This window comes from Anguilla rostrata, chromosome 9 (assembly GCF_018555375.3).
Source record: "Anguilla rostrata isolate EN2019 chromosome 9, ASM1855537v3, whole genome shotgun sequence".
Lineage (NCBI taxonomy): Eukaryota > Metazoa > Chordata > Actinopteri > Anguilliformes > Anguillidae > Anguilla > Anguilla rostrata.
Genome location: NC_057941.1, coordinates 4,467,382 through 4,495,000, shown reverse-complemented (window position 1 = coordinate 4,495,000; position 27,619 = coordinate 4,467,382). Strand labels below are relative to the sequence as shown.

The 27,619-nt window shown below is 46.6% G+C and overlaps 3 protein-coding genes across 6 annotated transcripts in view; all 3 read right to left on the bottom strand.

The window, feature by feature from the left end:
* Positions 1–10,535, bottom strand: part of LOC135262725 (NEDD4 family-interacting protein 1-like) — a 10,561-nt gene extending 26 nt beyond the window's left edge. The window contains exons 1-9 of one of the 3 annotated variants that reach the window (XM_064349893.1): positions 10,236–10,513; positions 7,275–7,362; positions 6,520–6,650; positions 6,013–6,063; positions 5,371–5,458; positions 3,861–3,985; positions 3,563–3,629; positions 3,108–3,213; positions 1–155 (exon numbers count right to left, since the gene is read on the bottom strand). The exon at positions 1–155 is cut by the window's left edge and continues 26 nt beyond it. In XM_064349893.1, the coding sequence (XP_064205963.1) occupies positions 3,110–3,213; positions 3,563–3,629; positions 3,861–3,985; positions 5,371–5,458; positions 6,013–6,063; positions 6,520–6,650; positions 7,275–7,362; positions 10,236–10,265 (684 nt within the window). In that variant the 5' untranslated portion in view covers positions 10,266–10,513 and the 3' untranslated portion in view covers positions 1–155; positions 3,108–3,109. Of the gene's footprint in view, positions 156–3,107; positions 3,384–3,517; positions 3,630–3,860; positions 3,986–5,370; positions 5,459–6,012; positions 6,064–6,519; positions 6,651–7,274; positions 7,363–10,235 lie in introns of those variants that run through there. The other 2 variants (XM_064349894.1, XM_064349895.1) reach the window with 2 other exon arrangements.
* A 486-nt stretch (positions 10,536–11,021) lies between these two features.
* Positions 11,022–16,122, bottom strand: endou2 (endonuclease, polyU-specific 2). The gene is made up of 7 exons (XM_064349892.1): positions 15,777–16,122; positions 14,616–14,794; positions 13,583–13,688; positions 13,353–13,474; positions 13,049–13,161; positions 12,021–12,174; positions 11,022–11,388 (listed from the first exon to the last, which is right to left on the bottom strand). The coding sequence occupies exons 2-7, from the start codon at positions 14,715–14,717 to the stop codon at positions 11,137–11,139; spliced, it is 849 nt and encodes a 282-aa protein (XP_064205962.1). The 5' UTR covers positions 14,718–14,794; positions 15,777–16,122; the 3' UTR covers positions 11,022–11,136.
* A 1,315-nt stretch (positions 16,123–17,437) lies between these two features.
* rnf14 (ring finger protein 14) lies at positions 17,438–26,031 on the bottom strand. Of its 2 annotated transcripts, none has more exons than XM_064349889.1 (8): positions 25,875–26,031; positions 24,900–25,062; positions 24,656–24,786; positions 21,804–22,346; positions 20,883–21,111; positions 19,382–19,554; positions 18,871–19,001; positions 17,438–18,456 (listed from the first exon to the last, which is right to left on the bottom strand). In XM_064349889.1, the coding sequence occupies exons 2-8, from the start codon at positions 25,048–25,050 to the stop codon at positions 18,393–18,395; spliced, it is 1,422 nt and encodes a 473-aa protein (XP_064205959.1). In that variant the 5' UTR covers positions 25,051–25,062; positions 25,875–26,031; the 3' UTR covers positions 17,438–18,392. The 2 variants fall into 2 exon arrangements, with proteins under 2 accessions (XP_064205959.1, XP_064205960.1); XM_064349890.1 differs by lacking the exon at positions 25,875–26,031 and adding an exon at positions 25,498–25,641.
* Between the last annotated feature and the right edge of the window lie 1,588 nt (positions 26,032–27,619).

The window sequence follows — 27,619 nt, the reverse complement described above, 5'->3', positions numbered from 1 at the left end:
CTTCCTGCAGGAAGTGCAGTAGAATTTCTGATCGCGGGTTTGGTTTTGTTTTTTTCGTCGTCTTGCCGTTTTCTCGCTGCATCCAGATACTTAAACGCAGGAAGGATTTTGTGTTTTCATTTCATTTAAAAAAAAAAAAAAGAGAAAGAAAACCGCTGCAAGAAAAGAAAACATTGAAAGGGTTAAAATAAACGCTGTGCTGTTTTTGGAAAATGTGTATTACACGTCACTTCAGAATTCAGAATCCAGCACACACTGCAAGATTCTCACCGCTGGAGAAACTTAACACTGGCCACCATTTTGAACTACCTGTAGTTACATTACATTACATTTATTTAGCAAGACGCTTTAATCCAAAGCGACGTACAAAACGTGCAAATCGTGGTCATTGGACAACTACAAAACACAGGTTCAATAAGGTGCGATACTAATTTCGAACAGCTATTTATAGCCAGGAACACAGTTCAGTTCACGTAGTGAACATTATTTCAGACCTAACTTATGCCAAGCCAAACTAGGGAAAAGAACAAGCTACAATATTAGGACAAATACAAATTACAAAAAGTGCTGGAATGTGGGTACATGTAACATGAGTGTCATGAAAGGGGGGGGATTTAAAGTGAAATGATACACAGAGTGGTGATAGTTAGTCCAGGTATAAGCCTGAAGAGATGCGTCTTCAGACCACGATGGAAGATGGGTAGTGAGGGAGAAGTTCGAAGCGGGACCAGGAGTTCATTCCAGCACTGGGGAGCTAGGGTGGAGAAGCTCTGTGATCCCTTTGGGCGGGTGGGAGGGGGGTGCAGGGCGCCCTGCTGCTGCGGAGCGGAGTGGTCGCGCAGGCGTATAGAATCGAGTCATGTCCTGTAAGTAGACAGGGGCTGGCCTGTTGGCTGCAGTGTAGGTGAGGGTCAGGGCTTTGAACCGGATCCTGGCAGCGACCGGTAGCCAGTGGAGTGATCGCAGCAGAGGAGTGACGTGGGAGAATTTGGGAAGGTTGAAGATGAGTCGGGCAGTAGCATTCTGAATCATCTGTAGTGACTGTATGGCACGAGCTGGCAGGCTTGCAAGGCAAGAGTTGCAATAATCAAGGCGGGAGGTCACCGTAGCCTGGACGAGCAGCTGGGTGGAGTGCGTCGTCAGGTATGGTCGAATCCTCCTGATGTTGTACAGGAGGAATCTGCAGGACCGTGATGTTGCCTTGATGTGCTCCTTGAGGTCCAGCTGGTCATCCAGGACCACCCCCAGGCTCTGAGTGAGAGGCAGTCACTGTGGTGCCATCAACAGTGATTGAGAGCTGACGTAGTAGCGAGGTAGTAGTTATACTACAATTCTACTGATTCTATCGATCTCATCACTTTTCCCCACACAGTCATTCTATCAGCTCAAAATCACGCACGCTAAATTCATCATCTTCATGGACATGGATTCATCAGCACATGCAGCCCGTTAATGACTCACTTTCACATGCAATCATCAGCATTTCGGGGGGATGTTTGAGCAGAAAGTGTGGCTGCATCTTCCTGGTCCACAGGCTCACATACACACTGACGATAAGGACTTGTTGAAGCCGTTTTGACAGACTAATCGAATCTGCCACCGACGAGTCAAAGACTGTTTCCTGAGGCAGGAGAATGAGGGAAGAGGTCTTTTTAGGATGAACCCACGCACATTTCCACAGTGATGAGATGAGCCAATGAGCGCAGCCATTATGTTACAGGTGAAGAAAAAGTCACCAGAGCAGGGCTGCCCAACCCTGTTCCTGGATCTGCCGCCCTGTAGGTTTTCATTTCAACCCTAATTTGGCACGATTCTACTAACTGGCAGCACAACGAGATCTCTAGCTTTTGGACGGGGTGTACTCTGTCAGCGTTGGAATGAAAACCTGCAGGACGGTAGATCTCCAGGAACAGGGTTGGGCGGCCCTGTACAAAACTACTGGGTAAACAGACTTGGTAAACAGTGGAGTGGATAGGAGAGCATACAGCATGCAGAATTTAGCATTCAGGCCATCATCCTGGGAGGAAGGGGGGCACACACAGGGTGTCATCTGACATCACTTCCTGTTCTTAGCAAATCCCACAGGGGCCCTTCACAGGGCAAATCAGAGTTGTGGTGGTGGCGGCATTCCCTTGTGAACAGACACGGCTGAGGCAGTGTTTGCGCTCTTAAAGTAAAATAACTTGTTAGGGTGTGTGTTCCTCTGACACCTTCACAGAGATAACGCACTCACAGGAGTTCACTGGCATTCTTCCTGGTTTGAGCGCATATTCTCAACAGGTCCCAAATGTTTTCTTTGTGTGCGCGATGGAAGATGTTTTCAGTTTCTGACAACCTGCTGCCATGACAACTGCTGGTGTCGGGATATCCAATGGGGCTGCGGTAAACCACAACAAGCTTGTACCATGACATCACGTTTTCCTGTGGCAAACGGCCTCCCTGTACCAGCTGTCAAGGTGTTGCCTGGAGGGGGTTTCCGGACTGCGAACCACAAACCTGTCAGACACCTCCCTCCAAAGCTAATTGTTTCGCCGTGTTCCGTCCATATTCTTCAGACGAACTGAAGCCAACGCTCCGTGAGCTCAGGGGCTCCATCTACTGGTGGTGGAGGTAATTAACGCTACCGCACAGCACACTTATTCCCGGGATTGCAGGTCATGGTCTTGGGTCGTAACAGTTCAGAGAAGGTATTAAATCTAAACCGCTTCAGTAAAATATCCAACTTCATGAAAAGGCTGCACGTAAAAAGTTGTGCAAATGGCTCTGGATTAGAGCTCTCGCTGCCTGTGTGAATGTAATGTAACCCACTAGAGGAACAGCATTCCCCCCCCCCCCCCCGATCAGCAGGGTGTAGAACAGAGATCAGCAGGGAGTAGGACAGAGCCTCCAATCCTAGTGCTGAAGAGGCACGGGGTAAGCCATGTTTTATTTTCATGCTAAAATCAGCCGATTTAACCTCACAGCTAGCCGCACGCTGCTCTAGCCTAGCGTTAGCTCCTGCCCATTGACGCGGATGGAGTCTGCAGGCGAGCACGTAGCCGTTAGCTGCGGCCCATTCAAACACATGGAGTCTGCGCGCGAGCGCATGGCGGACGGCGGCTGCGTACCTTTAGTAGATGAACAGGACTCTGGTACGCGGGAGGGTGGAGAAGGAGTCGGCCATTTTGCGGACCTTGGCGTAGTTGATGAAGCCCCTGAGGAAGAGGAGGAACCCTGGAGGGACATGAAGAGCAGGCTGAGCACACAAGTACAGACTCACAGCACTAAGTACAGACTCACAGCACTAAGTACAGACTCACATTACTAAGTACAGACTCACAGTACTAAGTACAGACTCACAGCACTAAGGGCAGACTCACAGTACTAAGGGCAGACTTATTGCACTAAGGACAGCTTCACAGTACTAAGTACAGACTCACAGTACTAAGTACAGACTCACAGCACTAAGGGCAGACTTATAGCACTAAGTACAGACTCACAGCACTAAGTACAGACTCACAGATTTTGCACAACAGACGTTTCTGCCGTCGAAGTGAGAAACGCACAACTTAAGGATACTCACCCAAAACCAGGAACACCCACCACAGCCAGTACTGGCCATCGAAGTATCCGGGGAAATAGGTGGAGAACTGAAAACGAAAACAACCAGGGGGGGAAAAAAAAAAGAACGATTACTCTAAAAAGCAGGAGCAAGACCACGGGCACCGAGACCGGGCAGAACGTCTGGCGGGACACGGCATCTCCTGCAGGTGCCCGAGGCCCACGGCCTCTCCTTGGGCACAGGGCGCACATATTTCTGTGTGGCACGAAGTGGGCGGAGCTCGAGCCGTCGCCAGGGCAACCCCGCGCGGAAGCCTTACCCGGACGATGAGGATCCACTTTATTAGCGACAGGCCGAAGCCGGAGATGGCGCCGTAGCGGCCGGCCGCGGAGGTGGTCAGGCAGAAGGACAGGAAGAAGCCGATCCAGTTGAAGAGGAATGCCACTGGAGGGAGAGAGAGAGAGATGGGGGGGTTCAGCCAGAGACTGTGCAGCCGATACCACTACCTTACTGAACACCTGTGTGTGCACTCTGATACCGCTACCTTACTGAACACCTGTGTGCACTCTGATACCACTACCTTACTGAACACCTGTGTGTGCACTCTGATACCACTACCTTACTGAACACCTGTGTGTGCACTCTGATACCGCTACCTTACTGAACACCTGTGTGTGCACTCTGATACCACTACCTTACTGAACACCTGTGGTGCACTCGATACACACCTTATGACCCTGTGTGCACTCTGATACCACTACCTTACTGAACACCTGTGTGTACTCTGATACACTCCCTTTACTGAACACCTGTGTGTGCACTCTGATACCACTACCTTACTGAACACCTGTGTGTGCACTCTGATACCGCTACCTTACTGAACACCTGTGTGCACAGTCTGATAATGCTACCTGTGCGCACAGTCTGATAATGCTACCTGTGTGCACAGTCTGATAATGCTACCTGTGTGCACAGTCTGATAATGCTACCTGTGCGCACAGTCTGATAATGCTACCTGTGTGCACAGTCTGATAATGCTACCTGTGTGCACAGTCTGATAATGCTACCTGTGTCACACCTAGGTGAACACCACTCAGATACCGCTAAAACTGTTACTGCAGCATGTCAATCAAAACTACTCACCACCGGGCAGATTAATCCAACACTGAGCAACACGTTCTGCTCCAAACTACAAATCCCATCTGGAAGTGTGTGCAGAAGACTGCGTAGGGTGTGGTGCACAGAGACACACACATTTCAGCTGCTGCGAACGGAGCGGCTCTTAAGAGGAAGTAACCGGAGTCACATGGTGTCGCACACACCATTTTCCCACGGCCGAGCTCCCATGGCAGGGTGCACCCTGGGAACCTGAGCGAGAGCCGAGCCGATGCGATACCGCTGCATAGCAGGAAGTGCTGTCACAGCAGGAAGTGCCGTCACGGGAACGGAGGCGGACCGAAACGACACGCTAACGACGTGCGAAGCCTTGATTAAGCCAAAGGAGGCCGGGGACATATTTGCACAGCTGCTGCGGCGGCCATCTTGTGTGACAGCGTGTGACCGAGGCAGGTCTCTTCTGTGAGCGCTACTCAACCAGGCTGGGTTTAGGGTTTCCCTGGCTACCCCTGCCACTAGGTCATGTGACCACAGAACCCAAGCTCTGACCTACTATTGGGTTGGGGTGCTGTTAGCATACTGGCAAACCGCGAACCTCCGCGTATATGAGGGGTTTGCAGTTGTAACGCGGGCACACACGCCAGCCCGAATCGTACGGAGGGAAACGCGGGTCACGAGCCGGTGATTTTTTCGGGGGACGACGGGACACTTACTAAAGAAAGTCAGCATGAAGATGCCGTCGTTCCCTATCCGGAGCTGGTCCGCGTCCTCAAAGTCGTCCCGCGCCACGAAGTCATCCTCCTGCACGGAACAAAAGAAGTTTCAATTACTTTGATCCTATGGCATGTTTTGGGGGGGGGATAGATCAGTACCCCTGGCCGTGATGGGGAGTAGGACTGAAACACACGTTTCCACCTCTTATATGCCCTGTATCCCCGTATCACCTCTGTGTTTAAGTATAGGGTGACACAGTGATCAGCTGGAGGGGCAGAAGACGGTGTTCACAGGAAACACACGCCTAAAAACCCCCAATCCTGAAAGCAGATGCGATGCATCAGGGCAGGAGATACAGGAGCTCTAAAAGCACTCCAGAAGAGTCTGGGCATGAACGCAGAGAATGTGGAAGAAACAGAAACGGGTCACCTTACTTTACAAAAACAAATAAAGTCATCTGTATAACAGTGGATCTAAAACAGGTCAAGGGGGAGGGAGGGAGGGTGAGAGAGAGAAAGGGGAGAAGGGAGGACTGACAGTCTGGGGGATGGGTGGGGGTGGGGGGAGGGATCTATGTCTATGTGTTCTAGCTTCTCGTCTGACGGGGTAAAGGTTTCACACCCACACAACCGTGACCCTACCTCGACGGAACCGCGAGTTACATCATCAAAAGTGTCCAGGCGTTCCCTGTGCTGTGGGTGAGCCATGCAGGGGTAAAGAAACAGACCGGCAACACAAAATAAAAAAACCAGACGACACAAGACAGAGCCCTTCCGGCTAAAAAAAAAAAAAAAAAAATTAAAATAAATAAATAAATAACTAATATAGTTCTACAAAAAAGCCCAGCTGGAAAAAAGGCCCGAGTCAGCTTGAAGACTGAGGCTCAGCTGCAGTGCCGCTCACTGTGTGTCCTTCATTATCTTCATATCAAATATGAATATGAAATATGAATGAGGGGGAGGGGAAAAAAAAAAACAAAAGCAATACTTTTACTCGGTACAGAGGTTCCATTTCAAGATTTAAAAAAAGGAGACCTCGTTCCTCTGAATTGAAATGCCACTTCACCCTTGTGTCACTCAAAGCTGTGGGCGGGGCGGGACAGGGGGAGGGGCCTGGGGAGGAAGTGGGGCGGGGCCTTCGGGACTCACCCTTCCGGCCACGAGGGGGATGGTGGCCTCGGCCTTGGACCTCTCCGCCTCGTCGTAGGAGGGCAGCGACGTGGCCACGTTGTACGAGGGCGGCTTGGGGAAGCCGCCGTCCTCCTTGTAGTCGAAGTACGCTGCGGGAGAAACGCGCGTGAGAACGGCGTCGTCAAGCGGCGGCCTTCGCGGGAGCAGAGCTGGGCCGATCGAAAAAACACAACGTGCTCGAGCTCCGCGAACACCATGACAACACTACGGAGAGCAAACCGACAAGGGAAGCCGAGACTCTAAAGGCCAGTTTACAGTTAGGCGATGTACGATCACCGATGACTATCAGATTTGATGGTCTGTTGCAATGACTTTTAGCTTATACTAGAGCGACAGACGATTATGTCGTCGCCACTATCATCACTGTGCCCGTCGCTGAGACTTAAGCAGTAATGAACTTTGACCCCACTGCGGGCTCAGCTGTCTCATCTGAAATTATCTTTAGCAAAGTGCAAAGTCATCGACTAGCCAAACCTTAAAATAAATAAAATGGAAGACGTTCGGTATCTAAACGTTGAGCGATAATGGAACGCCGGTGACAATGCAGCGAAATCCATCGGCCAATTATACATCGCCCAACTGTAAACTGGCCTTTGTGTCAGACGGGACCCTCGCACTCTGAAGGCAGGGAGGCTTCTCTCCGTGGGCCTGAGAGGATGGCTGAAAGATGAAGATAATGATGATGACGATGATGACGTCCTCGAGGGCCTTACCTGCGTTGTCCGCGGCGATGCTGCTGTACGGAGGCGGGGCGTCGGCCGCCGCTTGCTCTCCCTCGCCCGGCTCCTCCTCATTGGGCAGCTGGAGAAAGACGGACAGCAGGAGTTAGCAGAGGCCACCTCCCACTCCCGCGTGGCTGAGAGAACCTTCGGGGGGGGGGGGGGGGGCAGCGCGCTTCCGCCTCGCGTCTCATCATGGAGCCGGATCGCCGAGTCAGCACGCGGGGAGAGAGGGCCGAGCGAGGCGGCGTCTGCGCGTGACCAAACCCCAACGCGCGCCACCCAGAGAACAGTCGCAACGCCCTGGCCATCCTGAGCCCCCTTGCCCTGGCCCCTCCCAGGCTCCACTTCAGCCTCACATAGAGTTTGGTTTTCACACGCACAGCAGTGGCTTGCGAAAAGCCAGAGAAGTCATTTCATTGTCCTCTGGGACGTTCTGCACTACTGGGTCAACTGCTATGAACATCCTGAGAGTTTGAGAGACCCCCGTTTTAACTGACCCACAGGACAATCCAACAGGGTCTCCCCATTCCCCCCAAATTACATGACACCGGCATAGCATTCAAAACATAGACTTCTGTGCATGTGATTCTGACTCTCTGTAAACAGGCTGGGCTGGATTTGCTGGGCTGTGTTCATAGCCGGTCACATGACTTTTTATCTCACATGACACATGACTGACATGAGGAAGTATCTCTCTGTTCCCTATAAAGACACACAAGCAAAAAAAAGGTGCTTACTTCAGGACTTTCATGGTTCTTCACTGCATATTATACTGCTGATGTCACAATCACTGCTGGTAACTGAGAGCAACACTGAGCTCTGGAACACTGACTTAGAAAAACATTCCCAAAAACCTGCTCTTCAAAGGATTAAAGAGCTTTTCATCACATCACTGATTTTTGAACAAAGCAAGTAGATTTCTGTCCGCTGGCTGGTAGATCTTAACTAAAAATCAATGGTGACTGGATTTTCCATTCAATCTGCACTGCAATTACATAACTTTTTGAAACATTCCATTAAAAAGCAAGCATATTTCTGCCATTCTTACAAAGCTGCCTGAAACCTTAAGACTCACAACCACTGCAGTCTGCAAACACACTTTATTGCACTGCAGACGAAAGTGGAGCATATCAGAAGTACTCAGAAGCATTTCGTTGGTTTCACATCCTCACACAAAATGGAGACTTTCCTGTGCTCAAACCCACATATGCACCACGCTACAGAAAGCGAAGCATGAGTGTGCAAGATGACTCGGAGGCCCTGTCAGAGCGGCTCGTTAATCTTCCGTTCTCCAGGCGCATACCCGTACACCACAAAGCGTGCACTAAGCTTTCCATCGGTGTACCGTTACTCATTTCGCCCTCCCTCTCATTTCCCACTGCACGCTGGCAGACGGACACCCGCCTCATTGTTCCGTTGCAATGCCAGGCGTTATCCACACAGAAGCCTGTGGCCTTCGGTTTTTTGGAAGCTGTAGTTGAAAGTTTTCTCGCGTTCCGATTCCGAACTGCATGCTGATAAAACCGGACGCAGCCCTACCATAAACAAATCCCCATCCTTGAAATGCGACACCCCTGAGCAGAAAAAGCAGATACTGCACTACGTGTTGGGCTTATATGACAACTGTGAGACACGTTAAATCTGACAAAGGTCGCGGCGGAGTATATATTAGCTGACACATCTACTCTCACAGTAAAGCATGGGCATAAATTTGGGGAATGTGCGGGGTCACAGTGAAGGCCAAATGGCATACGACCCCGGCTCTGTTCGGCACCCTCGAGTTATTCATGCTTCTCCAGACCTTGGTGTACCGTTTGATTGGGGGCTGCATTCCACCCCTTCCCATATCGAGTTGCGTCTATAATTGATCATTTAAGATCTAAAGTAGCCTACTGGAGATTTTATAACACGCAGTGGGCACCAGAGTACGGTTTCCCGTCGCGTTGAAGTTGGCGTTTTTAAATCACCCAAAGGACGTAGCCAGCTAAAAACACTCATACCAAAAATGCTTTCACGTTTTCTCCAAACTTATCGTTACCTACACCCAATCGCAGCACTGGTTTATTCCAAATTCCAAGACGCAAAGCAAATTAATTCCATCCACGCCAAGCAATTCATCTGTTGAAGCAAGCATTAGTTTAACTACGTAGCCAGCTAAATGTCACGGTTAAGCTAGACCTAGCTAGCTAAAATGGTCGTCCTTGCGTAACATCCTAGCAAGCTAACATGTCCAACGATCGAGCCAGCTTGCTGTGATATTCCCAGTTTGTTGTGATATTCAATCGGTTACAATGAACGACTCCGTATGTAATCCTGTTCATGACAGCCAGAGCAAATCACAAATTTAGCCAACTTATTTGTCGTTCACAGCTAACGCGGTTAGCTATCTAATAGGATTATTTTATAATTATCTTAGCTAACTGGAGCTGGCCAGCAGAGTAAGATCGACGTCAAATGATAGGAAGTTAGCACGCTAGCATTTTACCTAGCTAAAATGTCTGCTCTTGATCGACGGCCTGCATAGAGCTAAATTAACGTTAGCTAACACAATACTATTTATACATTTTGACATTTCCACATAAACACAGTATTTAGGTAGCTAGACTAATGGTATAAAAATACCTTACGTAAAGTTATGATGCCTGATGACGTTACGTACAGACTAGCTAAATATCATAGTTTCAGTTCATTCATAGTCGGCTAAACTGAGTTTTTTTTGTATCACGAAATATAAAAGGACTTCAAACACTAAAGTTACAAAAACATAAAATCACTGGATAAACAAGGAATTTACGGAAATTAACTAGCTAGATCGCTAACGGTAACCAGTCAAAACAATGAGGCCTGTATTTCCATATTAATCCCCGTTGTTTCCTACAAGAGACTCGCCGCCACGTAAGAGGGCGGATTCCCCACTACTCGTCACCTCTCGACAAACAAACTTACACTCACCTGCTGGTATCTACTGCTTTGTTCTGCCATTCTTCAGGCGATTGGGACCTCTAACCCCACGACCAAAAACAAAAAGTTAAATTTAAGCTTTTCCCTTTCTGCCCAAAGACGAAAACAGAGCAAAACCGCGTTATTTTTACTCTTCGGGACGTCGTTTTCCTCCCGTCCCTCCCCTAGTCTTGCTTTCTGTGTAATGGTAACAACCGAAGCACGGTTGAACTTTGCTGCCCCCGCAAGCCAAACCGATGCGCTGCAAGCCAAGATTCATTTTTCCGTGATGGGTGCGTTAATGAAAAATGATTCCTTTTCAGCTAACAGCTAAATATATGCTTTGTTCATAAAGGTACAATTTTAATTAAAATAACGTTTTTGAATACCATTTCCTGTATGAACATCAAAAGTGATATATAATTCAGATCATACAAATCAGTATAATAAATGCATGCCGGTACGTTGGAATGCAGTTATAGGCCTACTCAGAAAGTAAAAGCTCTCTCCAGTGTTTTGTTCCAGTCACCTGGATTTGCGAATTAGCACAATTCTCCAGCCAGGAGGCAGAACTAATTAGTGAAATCAGCTGGCTGAGTTAATGGGAGGAAGAAACACGTGGCAACACTTTTACTTTCTGACCTCGGGACTTTCCACCTCTGACTTTACTGGACTTGTCATGCATAACTGACAGCCAATATATGTATGTCAGATAGGATGAAAGCACCTACCATGCTGTGTCTGGGGTGTAGGAAAACAGCGAATTTCCCTGAAAATAAGGCAACGGTGCAACAGGAATGTTTACACAGTCTGACTTGTAAGGTTTATTGTGTTTTTATTGGAAAATAAAAAGACAAAAACAGTGCTTTTTTTCGACGCATGGCTGCGAGTTTGCCGTGAAGGCCGTGTCCGCTCAGTTGGTCTGGTATTTCACCAGGACGGGGTAGGTGGTGCCTATGTGCTTCTGGTTGTAGTGGTGGCAAACGATCTCCACCTCGTAGAGGCTGAAGGAGACTTTGACACGCTCGTTGGGGGAGGTGAGAAAGCACAGGGTGTAGAGGGCAAACTCGAACTCCGGGCTGACTCCGATGAAGATGCTGCCTTTCGGTTTGATTCCATTCTTCCAGCTGAACTGCAGAGCCAGGATGTGTTTCCCCTCATCAGGCTGTTTCGACAGGGGGGGGGGTAAAGAAAAATACATTTAAGTACTGCTACCAATCTGTGAGAAAGCTTATGTTTTTTTTAAAAAAAGGAACTTTCAGAGGAACAAACGCAGTCCTCAATCAGGAGTGACTGATGTGCGGAATGAACAAAGACTCTCAACATTCTCTGTTCGTGATGACACATCAGGTGAGTCACTTCGTCTTTGACCACGATTTCGTAAAGCATAAAGGCTTTCCACAAGACGGTTCGCCGCAATTTCTTCTCAAGTAGTAGGTGTTAAACTAACAGCGAACCTAGTTTACTGAGCTGCGTCTCACCAATACACTCTTCAGAAGAACAGCAACATGACATGACTGCACTAAGATGTTTATCTAATTATGCAGAACTAAATGGTTTTACCTTTATTTATTCTTTTCAATTTCTCATACTGCATTCATATATTACAGAGAGAAACAGAAAACTGTAATTTCACAAAAAAGTGTTAAAATTTACAGTATTTCTGTGTGAAGAATAAAGAGCTCCTAGATGCTGCAGAGGCATAGGAGACTCACAATGAGATGTCATTTCCATTCAGAATTACAGGTTTTTTTACTCAGTTTCATTCATTTATTTGCTCGCCCGTTGTTTACTTACTTGTGGAGAGTTTGCGGTCACGCTGTAGCCCTTGTAGTCGATGTGCCCCAGCTTCTCCTGCAGGTACAGCTGGATCCAGTTGTGGAAGCCGATGACGGTCCGGCCCCCTCGCGTCTCCCCGACGAAGACGTGTTCGAACCCCGAGGAGTCTGGCCTGGAAGACGAGGGGGGGGGGAGGGGGGGGTTGGGTTTGTGAGGCTGAACTGACCCCCTCAGGATTCCCTTGAGAAGGCAGGGATTCAGCCACAGCCCATTATTGCATTTCGTTGCTCTGTACTTGTGCAATGACAATATAGTTGAATCTAATCTAATCTAATCTAATTAAAAAGGCAGACAATTGTTCCTCCCGTCGTGGCTGCGATGGTGTCAGGAGGATGATGGACAGCAGTACTGTGCTGAACCAAATTTATACATGCTTCTGGCCACTGAGCAGGTGGCCTATTAGCAAAATAAGCTTATTTCACCATGAGAAAACATAGATTATTATGACGGGACTGAGTTTAATGCAACAAAATAGTAGCTGTGGTGGGTTTTTGTGCTTCTGTGCTCTGCTATATATTTAACCAACCTCAGAAAATAAGAGTGCAAAGCATTATCTTCACCTATACATTTAAGACCTGTAGATTTCGCATAACTACTAAATAAAAGATTTAAATTAAACCCTTCAGGGTACACGATATCACAATGTTAAATTAGTATAATGTTGTTATGGGCTGGTTTCCCAGGCATGGATTAATTAAGCCTAGTCTTAGACTAAAGGAAAAATTATATGAAGATCTCAATTTAAAAAGGTTTTTAGTCCAGGACTAGGATTAATGTCATATATTATAAATTATTGTAACATAGCATAACATGATGACAAGAACAGACCATTCAGCCCAACAATACTCACCATTTCCTACCACTAAAGTGTACATAGTGCTGGGCTTACTTGCAACTAGATAGCATCTAGCACCGTGTCCAGCCTTATATAACATTGTTACCTGTCTCCAGGTGCCAGATCAAGACAACATTTGGGCTTAGCCTACCTGCTGGACCCTCTCCTGGTGTAAAGCTCAAACCAGATGCGATACAGCTGTTCCTTGAAGTCCTTAGTGTCATTGGGGGAAAGTTTCTTCTCTACCAGGTACTTGTGGGCAATCTGGGGGAAAAAACACACGCACACACACACACACACACACACAGACGTACACACACACACAGGATTATCTCAAAACACTGGGATCATGCCAAAAGACTTAAAAACTACCCAAGTCCCACTTTTAGTCCATGCGTAGCTAAACTGGCTCGAGTTTCTGTCATTCTCACGGCGAGTCATGTCTGCGTCAGCACCTTCATGGTAGCCGTCTGTACGATGGAGTCCAGGAATTTGTGGTTTTCTGCTATTTCCTCTGGGGTCACGACCTCTGGCTCCCCGGTGTCGCTCTCGTAGTTATCGAGGAGGGATATGAAGGCTGGAAGGGGAACCTCAGTTTAGTTTTTTTTTTTTTTACCCAGACCCAGAGGCAGAACCGCCCCAAACACGTAGCGGACCACGGCGCTGTCGCGCACGCAGAGCCTACCCAAGAAGGTCTCCTTTTTGAAAATGTTTTCGTCCACGAACGTGAAGAGCGGCGAGCCGGCCCTGTCGCTGCCGTCGTTGACGGACATGGCGTCCCCGGCTTTGCCCTGTCGGGGGGGGGATACAGGGAGACAGGAGGGAAGAGCCGCCATGTTGTAAAGCAGTGGTCTCCAACCCTGGTCCTGGAGAGCTACAGGGTCTGCTGGTTTTTGTTTTCACCTTAAAATCAGCACCCAGTTGAGACCCAAGACACCAGGTGAGTTGAGTTAACTGTGTAATCAACTGCTCTAATTGATTCATGAAGTGATGATTCGCTATGAAAACCAGCAACCCTGTAGCTCTCCAGGACCAGGGTTGGAGACCACTGTTGTACAGACAGCAGGCCAACCGGCTAACTAGCAGTTCAGCACTTGACGTGCGTGTAATCGCTGCCCAGCACCCGTTGCGAGATTGCTGCGGAGAGACACATTAGCAGAAGCTGTGTGCGGTTTCTTCCACACTCAACGCAAGCATGAACGTGGCTATTATCTGTGAATGCTATTAGATTCTGGGGTGCACGACTCCGGTCCTGGAGGACCGGTCTGCGTGCTGGTTTTTGTTCCAACCAATTACCTTAGTTTTAGTTGTTCTGACAGCTCTCTAAACTACGCTGGTTTACGCCAGTACTTAAAATCTTAAGACATACTTGCCGTCTGTGGCTGTAGCTGGTGCTTATACAAATGTCAGATCAAAATCCTGAAATGGATCGGACCCTGTTGTGCAACCCTGTATTAGATGCTGCTTTCTTCCACAAAGGTGCCAAGATCATCGCAGAACAGTTTTATACCGCTGTTGGGTTTCAGTGGTGGTTAGTGAATAGCTGTACCAATGGGTTTTACAGGATCCAAAAACCATATATAAGGTTTTTAAAAAAAATATATACAGACAGTTATAATGCTATTGTTTGCCGACAGCAATTTGAGGAAGTATGAAATGAAGACACATCTCGTGGCTGAACGCCCTCTTCTCCAGCACCAGTCAGAATGCCGCGCTACCTGCAGAGAGATCCGGTAGTCCTTCCCCGGCTTCAGCCGATTCACGTCGTTGTCCCAGAGCTCCTGCACCATTGCAGACAGCTCGCGATCGCTTTCGTTCATGACGTGTCCACACGCGCGTGTGTTTGCGTAGGCCGCAAACTATTGTCGTGCTTCTCTGAAGTCTTCCTTGAATTCTTCTGTGAAACAAGGCGCCATCTTATTACATATTACATGACTTGGACCTATTCACCACTCCGTTTGACTATGTTAGATGGTATTTTCACAGCTGTGGATTGAATTTCAAATCAATTTGACATATATCAGTCACTCCTGTGTTTCCTCTAGGTGTATGTTAATATATGATTTATAGCCATGGCTATATACCCCATTGCTAGAATGGAATTTCATAGTGTAAACTAAATTAGAGTGATTGCACATGGACACGTTACAGAACAGTACTCGGTTATTGATATTGAAATTTTACATAAAGCAATCATGAGAAATCATATTTCCAAATTCACAACAATCATAAATGTAATATTTGAGATCCTTCTTGAAAATTGGCTTGATGACTGTCTCTCAGATGACAGTAACGGTCACATTTTTAGTGTGCCATATCTTAAAAGTGTTGAGCAAATCACACATCTTGTCTTGTTACATTTCACTTGACAGAATGGCAAAATGCCGCTCTTATATACCTAAGAAAGGAGGTGTAGAATGTTCCCAATTTAACCAAGTAAATAACATCACAGTTCTAGTAAAATCTTCAAACCATGGCCAGCCTTCTAAAATATGCAGGGCTTGAGCCACAAGCAGAGTAAGTAGTCTTTACAATTTGTATTACAAATAAGCACAAAGTTTATATCAAGGTCAAACATTACTTTTATTAAAACACGTTCTTTCTGAAATACACCGAACAAAGAAAAAAAAAAGCAATTGTGTGTACTGCCTTTGAAAAAGATATTCTGTATAAAAACAGGTGACTGAACTGTTATGCTAACCTGTTTTGTTTACTATGGCAAAAAAACCTCAAAGAATACAATACAAAGAAATAAAAAGGCTGTAAAAAAAAAAAAAGGTAATATAGATAAATCCAAAGTACCCACCATAACTCTATAGTTAATTATAAAATTAGAATTGTATGCCTGTTTATACTAACTATACCAGCTTCACACTGACCTTTTGCTCTTCTTTTGCCGTTTTTTTCGTTGTTTTTTTCTTAGCCGATTTTTCCGTCAGTTCAGAGCTGCAGTCGACCGCGATCCCGGAGCTGTCTGCGAGTGAAAACCGGCCAGTTTGAAACGCGCACCGTTATTCGCGTAGTAACTGAAAAAGACACGGGGGTGCTCCTACGCCACGAGGCCGAACAGAAACCATTTTTAAAGGGTTGTCCCATGTCAGCAACTCTGGCCAAAGGGATTAAACTGCGTGTAGTGCTTTTTAAACCTCTCGCTACAACACGGACTCAGTCTTTGTTTCCCTGGCACGGCATTGTTCGTCTCTGTCTCCGCTCTGCCTCCCCAGCCCAGCCCCCGCATCTCCCCCACCCCCCGGCATCGCCCCCGACAGCCCGCTCTAGGGAGTGCAAGTGCGGAGCGGGCCTAGTCATTAAAAAGCCATTCATGGCGACATGAAGATAACCAAAAAATAAAAAATAAAAAAATTTAAAAAAACATCTGGCAATAGCAGGGTATTTTATTGGATGAAATCAGGAGAAGCTGAACCTTCAGCACAGCACCCACATCCCACCCACAATTTCAACCCACAGCTAGCCAGCAGTGGGTGATCAGCTTCTCTTCCGTCACTATAGTAACAGCCAGCTTGGTAGATACAGTAAGCAGGCTCTCCCACCCCCCCCCACCCCACCCCCACTGACATATTTAAAACATGGTCTCTGGTGTGACGCCCCCCACAGACATGCACGAATCACACAGGTGCTACAGGAAATCAGCACCCATTCGAGCAGCCAGTTCCTGAAATAGGTTTGTTCAGACTCCGGAAAAAAAGAGAAACAGAACGGATACAGGGAGACGACGCTGACAACGTCCTTTAACTCCCTGCAGTAGTTGTTTTTTTTTGTTGTTGTTTTTTATTTATTTATTACTTGACGTTGCAAAACATAGCAAAATCAACCAGTGCGTTAACCAGGCCTGAATGAACCATACCCATTCTGCTCTCCTGACCCCGACCCTAGAGGGCAGGGGGTTCACATCACCTACGACGTAAAGGGCAAAATCTCTGTTCGCCCAACACAATAAAGCTACCTTCTTAGCACTTTTTTTTCTTCTTGCATTTTTAAACCCCCTATTGACAGCTGATTTGTGAGTGGTTTCTCTAAGGCAAAATGTGTCATTTTCCAACAAAACCACTCAAAATCCTCACAAACGCTATCTCGGTGAGATCCAGCCCACCAAAGGCCCGTTGTTAGGCCCTTATTTAAAACTACCCAGCCTCGGCCATGGTCCTCAACCACTAAGTGGACTGACGGCATTCTTAGTCAGGGTGTGGGCTGCCCTGCTTCTCCATTGTCGTACATTACGTTGGTATTAAACGTTAAGAAATGTTAAGTCTGTTGGAGCTCTAGAAATCTCTAGTGGTAAGTCAAAGAGTGACTTTGCTAAATCTGAGCTGCAAGCTTGAGACTACCATTGACATTTTATACTCATAATTTCCAGGCTCTATCCACTCAATTCAAGATAGGAAGATTACATGTCACTGGGAAATCACCTACAGAATCGCAGAAAGACCTGACTTCACGAGGCTATAGTTTGTACATCTTTTTTTAAATCACGTATACTGCATCACGTACTCATAAAAAATAAAACCACATAAACAAGCAATCCTTTTCCGGCGTCAGTTGCCAATTTATTTTTGGTAACGCACAATAAACATTCCTAACAGTTCTTTACTGACAGTTTTGCAAATCATATATAACAGAGAACGTATGGATTCTAAACTAAAAACATTCCATTGGCGTTTGATGGCGATCAAACATGTAGCATTTTGGAAAAGCTTTATTTACACTTTCCATACGCCATGATTAAATGTCAGTTTCAGGACCGTTATAGAGGATACTATCACGCATAGTATTCGAGAGTACATCAAGAAAAACGACGTACGGCAACCTTCCTGTGAATTCTGTCAGTTTTGAATAGTAATAGTGAGCAAATAGTGTCCTTTCTTTTGAGAGAATGTAAAAAAAAAAAAAAAAAAAAATACAACATTTCTCCACTAAACAGGTTGTTTTACAAGATCCAGGATAACAAGAGCCCTTCACCGCTACCTAATCCGTAATCCACAGCACCGTTTCCATGGCCACAGAAAACAGGCCTGTGAAACTTCCAGACCTCTGTGTGCAAAGAACGGGACAGGCCCCTCCTTAAAACCGCGCCTGACTGAACACTTGGCATAGCCAAAAACAGTATCCGGGGGAAAGCGAACACCCCTTGAACCCTGAACGTTACAAGACTTTAAAAGTCCTCTGGGAAGAGAAATATCATACTCATAGGGCTTCCATACACGACATGGTCCAATCCGTCATTCGTCTTCCTTCAAAATAAACATTAATCTGATAAAAACATTACTGACGAATGCTGAAGGACTACAGTCAAACCTTTAACAAGCGTTTGTGTTTGGCCTTTTCTGTTTTTTTTTCTTTTTTTTGTTTTTTTTTGGTAGAGTACCACTGCTGATTATAACTCATTCAAAATTCAAATTCATTGGAAGATTGTGTGGGTCGTGTGAAATAAGGTGCTGAGAGCGAGATCGCGAGGGGATCATCGGGCGTACGTCCGATTAATCATCTTCATCACTCCAGAAGATCTCATCGTCGTCTTCAACATCCACTCCTTGGAACAGCCTAAGATGACACACAAACACATACACACAGAATGCATTTTACATCACCTTTTCTGACCATTCTTCGTCTTCCCCAAAAGCCGTCCTATTCGACCGCTATAACAGTGCTTGCATGTGCAAGTGCAACCTAACTTGTTGATATCTCTTATCTCATGACCCAAAAAGTAAACTCGCCCATACGCAAAATGTGTTTCACAACAGCCTTCTGAGCATTAAACTTTATTTCTCTTCCCCAAAAACCCATCCTTATATAAAAAAAAAAAATTAACAAAACAGTGCTTACACTGCACATGCACCCTAACTTGAAACCTCCACCTCATAATCAGGAAGGGAACACACCCACCCGTACACACAAAATGGCTGTTACAAGCGCAACCTAAGCTGAGAGCTGCAGCGAAGAGCAGGGGCGACTCACTGGTTGTAGCAGGGAGACGAGGAGTTGTTGAAGTGGCTGTAGGGGTTCACTCGGGTTAGCAGGCTCAGACACAGCCAGCAGAAGTACTGATTGCAGGACGTGCACGTCATCTTGTTACAGCCGTCTACCTTCTGCAAGGAAACAAGCGGGAAAAAGTGTTACACTGGCCAGACGCTAAAGAGATAACGAGATTGGGGCAGTGTCCAAAATCAGCGCCCTTCCGTACTATTGAGTATGCTTGTTCAGTACACTGGATGAGAAAATTGTTAAGTAGGCAAAATTAGTCTCTATATGTAGTGTACTTAAAACCCTCGAAAGTAAGTACATCATTTGTGGATTTTAAGTACACTACATTTACATACTAAACAACTTTCTCGTCCAGTGTACTCAACTTATATACTTGATAGTAGGCAAGTAAGCCATTTTGGACACGGCCAAGGAGTCGATCCGAAACCCTTAAGGGTGAGAGTGCCAGCCCACAGGGCAGGTGTAGGTGTAGCAGGTACAGCACCTGTATGTTGGTGCCACAGCGTGGGCAACCCTTGCAGTTCTGATCCAGCCAATCCCTGCTGAAGGATTCCTCCACCGCCTTCTGGATCACCCTCTTCCCGAAACGCTGTTCCAAAAACTTCTTTGTCTCGTCACTGGCCGACACGTACTCGTCCCGCAAGCTTCGGAGCTCATCTGCATTTGGGGGGGGGGGGGACAGACAGACAGAAAAGCCCATCCCAGTCAGGGAAAATGTCCACCCGCCCCGGTCAATTACAACACTGCCAGTTCTAATCTCCATCCTGATCAGGTGTTTCAAATGAATCCAGTCTGTGATGGCTGTGAGAACGTGTAATCAGTTTTATATATAATCAGTTCAGCTTATGGATGTAAACGGGCACAAAACTCGCCGGTGTGACATCACAAATATGTGATTAGAATGTTCTTAACTGAGCATTCTAATGCTGATGTCACAATCACTACTGGTAACTGAAAGCAGTGGGGTTCTAGAACACTGACTTAGAATTTTGAAAAAAAAAACATTTCATGACCTACTTAACAGAGGCAGCCACGTGGCCAAAAACACTCTGAACTTTCACTGCAAGTGTCTCAAAAAGGATTTGTGACCCAAGTCTCACGCACACGCCAAATATCCCTCCTCCACGCGAAGTCTCAGCGCAAAACCTCAGATTAATCTGAGCCACCCGGGGAGCTGTGCCCCCAAACTCACAAGCGAAGCCCCGACAGGGAAACATCTACTCCATTAAAGCGAAGGAATCAGCAGGTGACCTGACCTTACAGGATAATTATATACATGTAAATTCATCAGACGAGTGAAAGTATGGACACAGCTACGTATTCTGGAGCATGGGACTAAATATATAGGGAAGCCAGCCCCCCCCCCCCCCCTTCCCCCAACATATTTCGTAGGACCTTAAAAATAATTATACCCTGTAGCCTGGGCCTCCCTCAGGCCCCCAGGTCTGGGGCAAAGTATCCCAGTTGTCCCCCCATGGGTGCCCCAAATGTGTAGAAACATTTGACCCAGTTACCGGCAGTGGCCCTACGGCGGGACAGGCCATGGTAGCCGTACTTGCAGAGGGCTAGATTTAGGGTTAGGGGTAGGGTTGGCTAAGGGTGTGTTCATTCTTTTTGACCCCTTTTACCTGCAGTGCAGGTGCAGTGGCCCTACAGTGGGACAGGCCATGGAAACCACACTGCAGAGGGTCAGGGTTAGGATTAGGATTAGGATTAGGATTAGGGTTAGGGTTGATCTTGACCCGGTACGCTGGCCCTACAGGGACGCTTGGTAACTGTAAGGATTAGGGAGGTTAGGATGGTTAGGATTAGGTGGTTGACTTGTTGACCCGTACTGCAGTGGCCTACAGTGGACAGCTGTGTAACCATGCTTATAGATGATTAGGTAGGGTAAGGGTTAGGATTAGGATTAGGATTAGGGTTAGGGTTAGGATTAGGATTAGGGTTAGGGTTAGGGTTAGGGTTGACTCGTTTGACTCCGTTACCTGCAGTGGCCCTACAGTGGGACAGCCCGTGGTAGCCGCGCTTGCAGAGGGTGCAGAAGGCGTACTGGCAGGACGAGCAGATCCCCATGGTGGTGTCGGGCTCCACCATCACAGCCGTGCAGCACATCTGACGGGGGCAGTACACCACGTCCGCCATGAGGTCCAGACTGGACTGGAGCAGGAGGCGGTCGTACCGCGCGAACAGCTCCTCCCCGACCAGGAGCTTCACCTGGATCCCAAACCAAAACAAACCCCCCAAAAAAAACACATTAATACTCATTCATGAGCACGTCAACAGGTCAGAGTGGACCTGGGGTGTCCAATCTTACCCGAAAAGAGATGGTGTGGGTGCAGGTTTTGTTTTAGCCCACTGAGACACCTGACTGTACTTCTAAAGGACTTGACTGAAGACCATGATTAGTTAATCGGTTGAGTCAGGTGTGGTAGTGCTGGGATAAAACAAACACCTGCACCCACACCGGCCCTTTTAGAAAAAGATAAAGAGTGGATGTCCCCTGGAGTGGACACACCTGGCGCACATCGGCGGTACAGAGATGGGCGTGGGGGCGGCAGTGTAGCATAACGGGTAAGGAACGGGCCTTGTAACCTAAAAGGTCACAGGTTCAATTCCCAGGTTGGACACTGCTGTTGTGCCCTTGAGCAAGGGCTCTACTTAACCTGCATTGCTTCAGTATAAATCCAGCTGTATAAATGCCTGTAATGTAAAATCTGTGCAAGTTGCTCTGGATAAGAGCGTCTGCTAAATGCCTGTAATGTACTTTAATGTAGGTGTACCTGTGTGGGTGTACCTGTGTGGGGGTACTTGTGCGGGTATACCTGTGCTGGTGTACCTGTGTGGGGGTACCTGTGCGGGTATACCTGTGCTGGTGTACCTGTGCGGGTGCATCTGTGAGGGCGTACCTGTGCGGGCGTGGCCACGGAGGTGCACTTGGGCTGGGGGCAGTTAAGGCACTGGACGTTGCCGTCGCGTATCTGGATCTGGAAGTACTCGCCCAGGCAGGCGCGGCAGTACACGTGCCGGCAGTCCTGGAAGAGCAGGCAGCCGGAGCCCAGCTTCTCCGAGAAGCAGATGCCGCAGCAGAACACCTTCCCGTCGAAGACCTTCTGCCGCTGGGCCTCGTCGAAGTCCAGCAGCTGAGGCAGGACGTTGGCGCGCGGGTCCACCTCCGCCACCGCCCGGGGGTCCAGCTCCGTCCCGCCCTGCCCCGCGGCGAGCGCCCCCCCCGGCGTCGGCACCAGCGCCGGCGCCCCACCCGGCTTCACGTCGGGCTTGTTCCGCTTCCGCTCCGGGAGGGCCTTGGCGGGGCCGGCGATCTCCAGCGGGGACGTGATGCACAGGAAGCCCAGGACGTCCTCCTTGAGGAACTGGATCCAGGAGAAGAGGACCACGCTGCCCTGGCTCTCCTGCCAGAGCTCGTCCAGCCGCTGGCACAGGGCGCTCAGCTGCAAGACACAAATCGTCGACTTTATATTTCACTCGTACAGGGCCCTGTCCCTCAAATCACAGCCCTCAAGGTCCACGAACTGCTGGTTTTCCACCCTCCCTTTACCTGGGAGTCCTGTGTGAAGACACCTGGCCAATCAGTAGCACTAATTGTTCAGTTAATTACCGGGGGGAAAAGAAAACCTGGGCCGGATTTGGATTCAAGGTCCGGATTTGAGTATCCATGGTATAGGGCTTTTTATGGAGACACGGTCTCAGAGATGCTTCACAGAGAGAAAACAAAGAAATGGAAAATTTGGCAAATACCAAGCCTGAAGCCCCCCAAAAAGCAAGCTCCTTAATGAGAAGAAAAACACTCAAATCTCAGGACCTAAATGTCAGGAGCAGTCCGGCGACAGAGAGGAACCCATCCTCCACTGGCCAGCCTTGGTGTAATAGTAAAGACAATCTTCACAGGAACCCAGGCTCACTGTAGGCCTACCAGGAGCTCTCTACAGAGCTCTACGCTAACATTGTTTTCCCCAAGGAGCACATGTGTTCCTAAGGTGAAAAATTTTAGGAGCACACTAATGCATCCCAATTAGAATGACGTGTTCCTAAATTATTTTTTTCAGTCAGCGCACATCAGTGCTCAGGACCAAATGTTCCTAAAACGGGAGCACTGTAGAACCCTGCTCTACATACAGAAACATCGCTATCAGGCTCCCACGCAAGAGATCTGGGAATCTCACACACGTTGGGCAGAAAACTGACACCAACTGAATGACACCACACCAGCTGGTGTGTGCCTTCACTGTACAGGGTGGTTCGCAATCTTGCACCGAGCGGTTCTCAGGAAGTCAGCAACAGGGTTGAAAATAGCAGTCCCAAACGCAGTAGCAGTTTGAGTCGTTCCAGGTAGAGCAGAATCTCGGACAGAAGCCTCCATTACCTACGCAACTGAATAAGCTTAACCCTTTAAGGGTGCGAGATCAGAAATATGTTATTGGATGGACTGTTCTTAGTGTAGCAGGTGTAGCTAGGCTAGTTCGCCAGCGAAGCACAACAAAGGTGCAGTAAAGGGAACGTATCGTAGCAGGTTACCGTGACAACACTCTCTGGCAACGCAAGAGATTCAAAAATAACAACAACACTGCCCTTGGCTAGGGGTGATTTAGCCTTCAGCTGACTGGTAACGTGTTTGCCTTAAAAATTGATGGACGAGTGAGATGACCAGGTTAAAATTCCACCCCAGACTCAGGAAAATCTCTTCGTCACATTAACTGAATGGTCAAATGCTGACGTAACAATCACTACTGGTAACTGAGAGCAATGAAGTTCTAGAAATATTTTTTCAAAAAATGTGCTTTTCAAAGGATTAAAACCGACAGAATCAGCAGGTACTCATTGTTGAGGGCCTTCTGTCAATCACCTTGATGCGAAAAGGTGAGCATTAAAAGGAAACAAATCACAAATTCCATTAATAAAAAATTGAAGTGCATTTGAAAATTAGACAAAGGAAAGTCACAACAGAGTTTGGTACAAATAAGAGCAGAACATAGTTTTCTCAAAGGGGCCAAAGATAGCAGGTCATTCGGAAATGAGATGTAGGCCTATCATCTGAAAAGCAGACGTAAGAGAAAAGTTCTAATGAGATCTCAAAAACAATTACAAAAAAGGTCTGAAGGACAAACTTCCATTGGCTTGCCTCAGGCTAGTTCTGGAAGCCTAAAATTGTTCAGAGCCACTGTATAATGGTGGCATCACCCTTAAAGTACCATCTTCAAACTAGTTTTTCTAGTCATTTGCCTTTAGAAAGTAGGCGGGGCTACAATAACAGCTATGCTTTTCATGCAAATTATGTAAATTAACTAACACTTTAAGGCATGCAACATAAATCCTAATTCATATGTTTTCTGATGCAAATTATGCATGTTTTCTGAAAATACAGCGCAAGACATTCACAAATCGGTTACCATACGTAGGTTTTAGAAAACACATGCAGAACAACCATGCTGGCTAGTCTGTGTAAGCTTATTTGAAGCCTTCTACATTGCGCAACACTGCCCTGTCATACAACAACAATTTAGGATAAAGAGGCTCAACACTGCGGAGAGTGGGGGGTTGTCAACGAGGTAAGTTATCTTGGCAGACGTGGAAAGTAAACCCTGTCTTATCTGGCTAATTCATTAATCCCACTACAGGAAGTAGGTGGTACCGACTTAGATGGCTACCACTCAAGATGCGCACCTTTTCCTAGTTAAACCTGGAATGGTAGCAAAAATTCACCGGTAATGTCATGTCCATCACACCTGCTGGTCTGTCTTACCTGCGCCCTGGAGAGCCACTTGGAGCTGAGTGTGTACTCGGGCGGAGAGGTCGATGGGTAGTCCGGCGGGAGTTCGAAGTTCAAAACCAGCGGAGGTAGAAAGGACACGTCATGTTCAGTTTGTTTGTCCCCTGTCAAAAACGAGGAGGGGAAAAAACATGGAGAAATTGCGAATTTTGCAGAAACGCATATGCACTGACATAAGCAGGTAACGCCACAAATATTTAAATCAGAAAACGCCCACCTTTTACGACGATTTTAAAATCTTGAGGCAGCTCCAGGCAGATTTGGATTTCACCTCCCTGAGCAGACTCGGCCCGGCGGAACTCCTCCTCATCGTAAATGCTCGCTAGAGCCAGCAACTCATCTTCCTGTTCTTCCTGATCCTGCGACATTGATTAGCATTCCTGAAAAATAACACAGTCGCATAGATCAGTGGACGTGTAGCAATCCATTACTGAGACCAATGTCGTACTTTGAGTCAATATAAGATGGGTCACTATTCGCCAATTAAACACGGTTATTACTCTGAGAATATTTCAAAATTCCTGTACAAAATTAGCTCTGATCTGGTCCACACCATGACGTAACTCGGCGAGAAGTACTTTGATGTCAGTTACAATGTAACCAATCTCTGAATGTGGTAGATGATTAGTTTTTAGTTTTACAAAGCAAAACGTTTGCTCGTTTCAAATGCTCTGTATAGCCAACTGCTATTCCAACTACATGCGTATTTATCTTCCTAAATTGCCAAAACGCAGATAAATCCATAAACAACAACGTTGTCTAGATAAGTTGGCTACCTAGCTATCTAAAAATAGTCATTACAAAACATCACTTACGTTATGCCACTATTTCAAACTTAGCATTCTACTATACTAGCTAACATTTACTAACTGGACAGTAAGCGAATAAGACTCGTGAAAGAGGGACTCGCAAGTTACATTAGCCTTTTCTAAAAGTGATAGCTATCTGCCAAATGCTAGTTTGACAGCATGTTATTATTTCCATGGTATCTCCCCTAGCAGGCTAGCTACCAAGTTGGTTAGGCCCGGTCGTTTTATAATTAAGTCTTAAGGACACAAAAAAGTACACATAACCGTAGAGCGAGTGTTGTTGTTTACATTTTGGCCTATACGATTCACAAAAATATGAGACATAGATAACGCTAATGATTTTGAGAAGTGTGACATTAAGTTAGCAGATGGCCCACCAATACCTTGCTCCTCCGCACCCACAGGAAGACGGCTACGATGACAGGGGATAGGCTACTAGGCTAGCCGGCTGAGGAGCGCACTAAAACTGAACGGAAAACAACAGACACCCCTCTACTGGAAAGCACCGTAAAGAACAGCTGCGGTCGCATGTACTTCCCGCAGTTGATCCGTTGCGTTCTCAGGCGTCATCAGATTTCATCTGTATTTTCTTTAATGATTTATAATTTCGTTTTAATCATTTAATCATTTGCTGATTTGTTAATAATTGGCTACCAAAAGCAGTTTTTGCAATACTTTCATTTTGTATTTCCTGACAGTAGCATAATGCAACATTACTAGGTATTGGGGGGGGGGGTTTGTTGCAGAATCCTGTTGGTCTTTTTACTGCTAAGGCATAATGCTTAAAACTATTATTTCCCACATGTAGAATGTTATATTTAGCAATGAAAAATTGCATTTGCCAGGTCAGAATATCTGTCCAGTTCTGGATTAATGTTCGGGTATTTTAGTAGCTACTGAACTGCTAAACGTCCAGGTTCTGTAATGTGCAAATGTATTGTTATTAATGTCATTTTCAAAGGTAATTAATGTAAACAAGATTGAGCAGACTGATCCTAGAGAGACACCTAGCACTCCCACAGAAACTTTCTCAGATATGATACTTTGTGATCTTCCCTGAATCCAAATGCAATCCTACTCTAAAACATTTCCTGCAATTCTGAACAAGGCACACTCATGCCATACAATTTCACAAGGTCTGAATGTTTATAGCTTCAGCCCTGATTGAGACCAAACGATGTATAGCTTCCTCAAAGTGTCCAGAATGATCTTCCCTTTAGTAAATCCTTATGATTCCGTTTCCTTTCAGAAATATGCTTTAATTTGTCCTTTCTGATAAATAGTAGGATTTAATGCAGGAAACCAGCCAAACCAGCATACCTGCAATTTTACCATTTCGGTCCCTACTTTTTTGTTATTGGTAATATGCAGTTTGAAAGTTTTATTGAATTTAGTCCAGATGCCCCTGCCTTCTCGTCGGAAGATGTGTGGCTTTACCCTTAACAAAGCACACCTCATTCAACAGCTATAGATTTTGAAATGAAAAAATTCTTGGTTTTCCAGGACAAGAGGAAAAACCTGCCTTGAAGTATTGGGAAGAAGGACAGTTTTCGACAAGGACAAGAGGCGGTTTGGGACAAGGACAGGACATGAGACTTGAAAAGCCTCCCTGAGCCAATCAAATGGCAAGTAGAGTGGGGAACCAATCAGAGGTGGAGAAATCCAGGTTCAGAAAGTAAAAGCACTCCCCAGTAGTTCGTTCCAGTCACCTGAATTTTCCAATTAGCACAATCCTTCAGCGAGGAGGTAGAATCCGTGAAATCAGGTGGCTCATGGGTTCATGGGTGGAAGAAACACGTTAGGACTTTCATTTTCGGACAGCTGGACTTTTCTCCCCTGGTACCAAGGTTTTGTACAGGGGGGTTATCTTCATTTTGAACTTGAGCACTGGGACAGGAAGCTTGTAAGGTGTTGTAGCCATTTAAGCATTTCCTCACTCTAGTTCTGGGTATAAACATTTGTATCAATATGAAAAGATTCTAATGTCACAGAAGAGAAGGAGTCAGCAGTAATTGCATTTTTGTGAACCATTGAAGGACCATATAAAAATAAATGAACAAATAAAATTAAAAAAAGCAATGAGTCAAACAATTTGACCTGTTAATTTGTCCCAATATTTGAGCAGTCG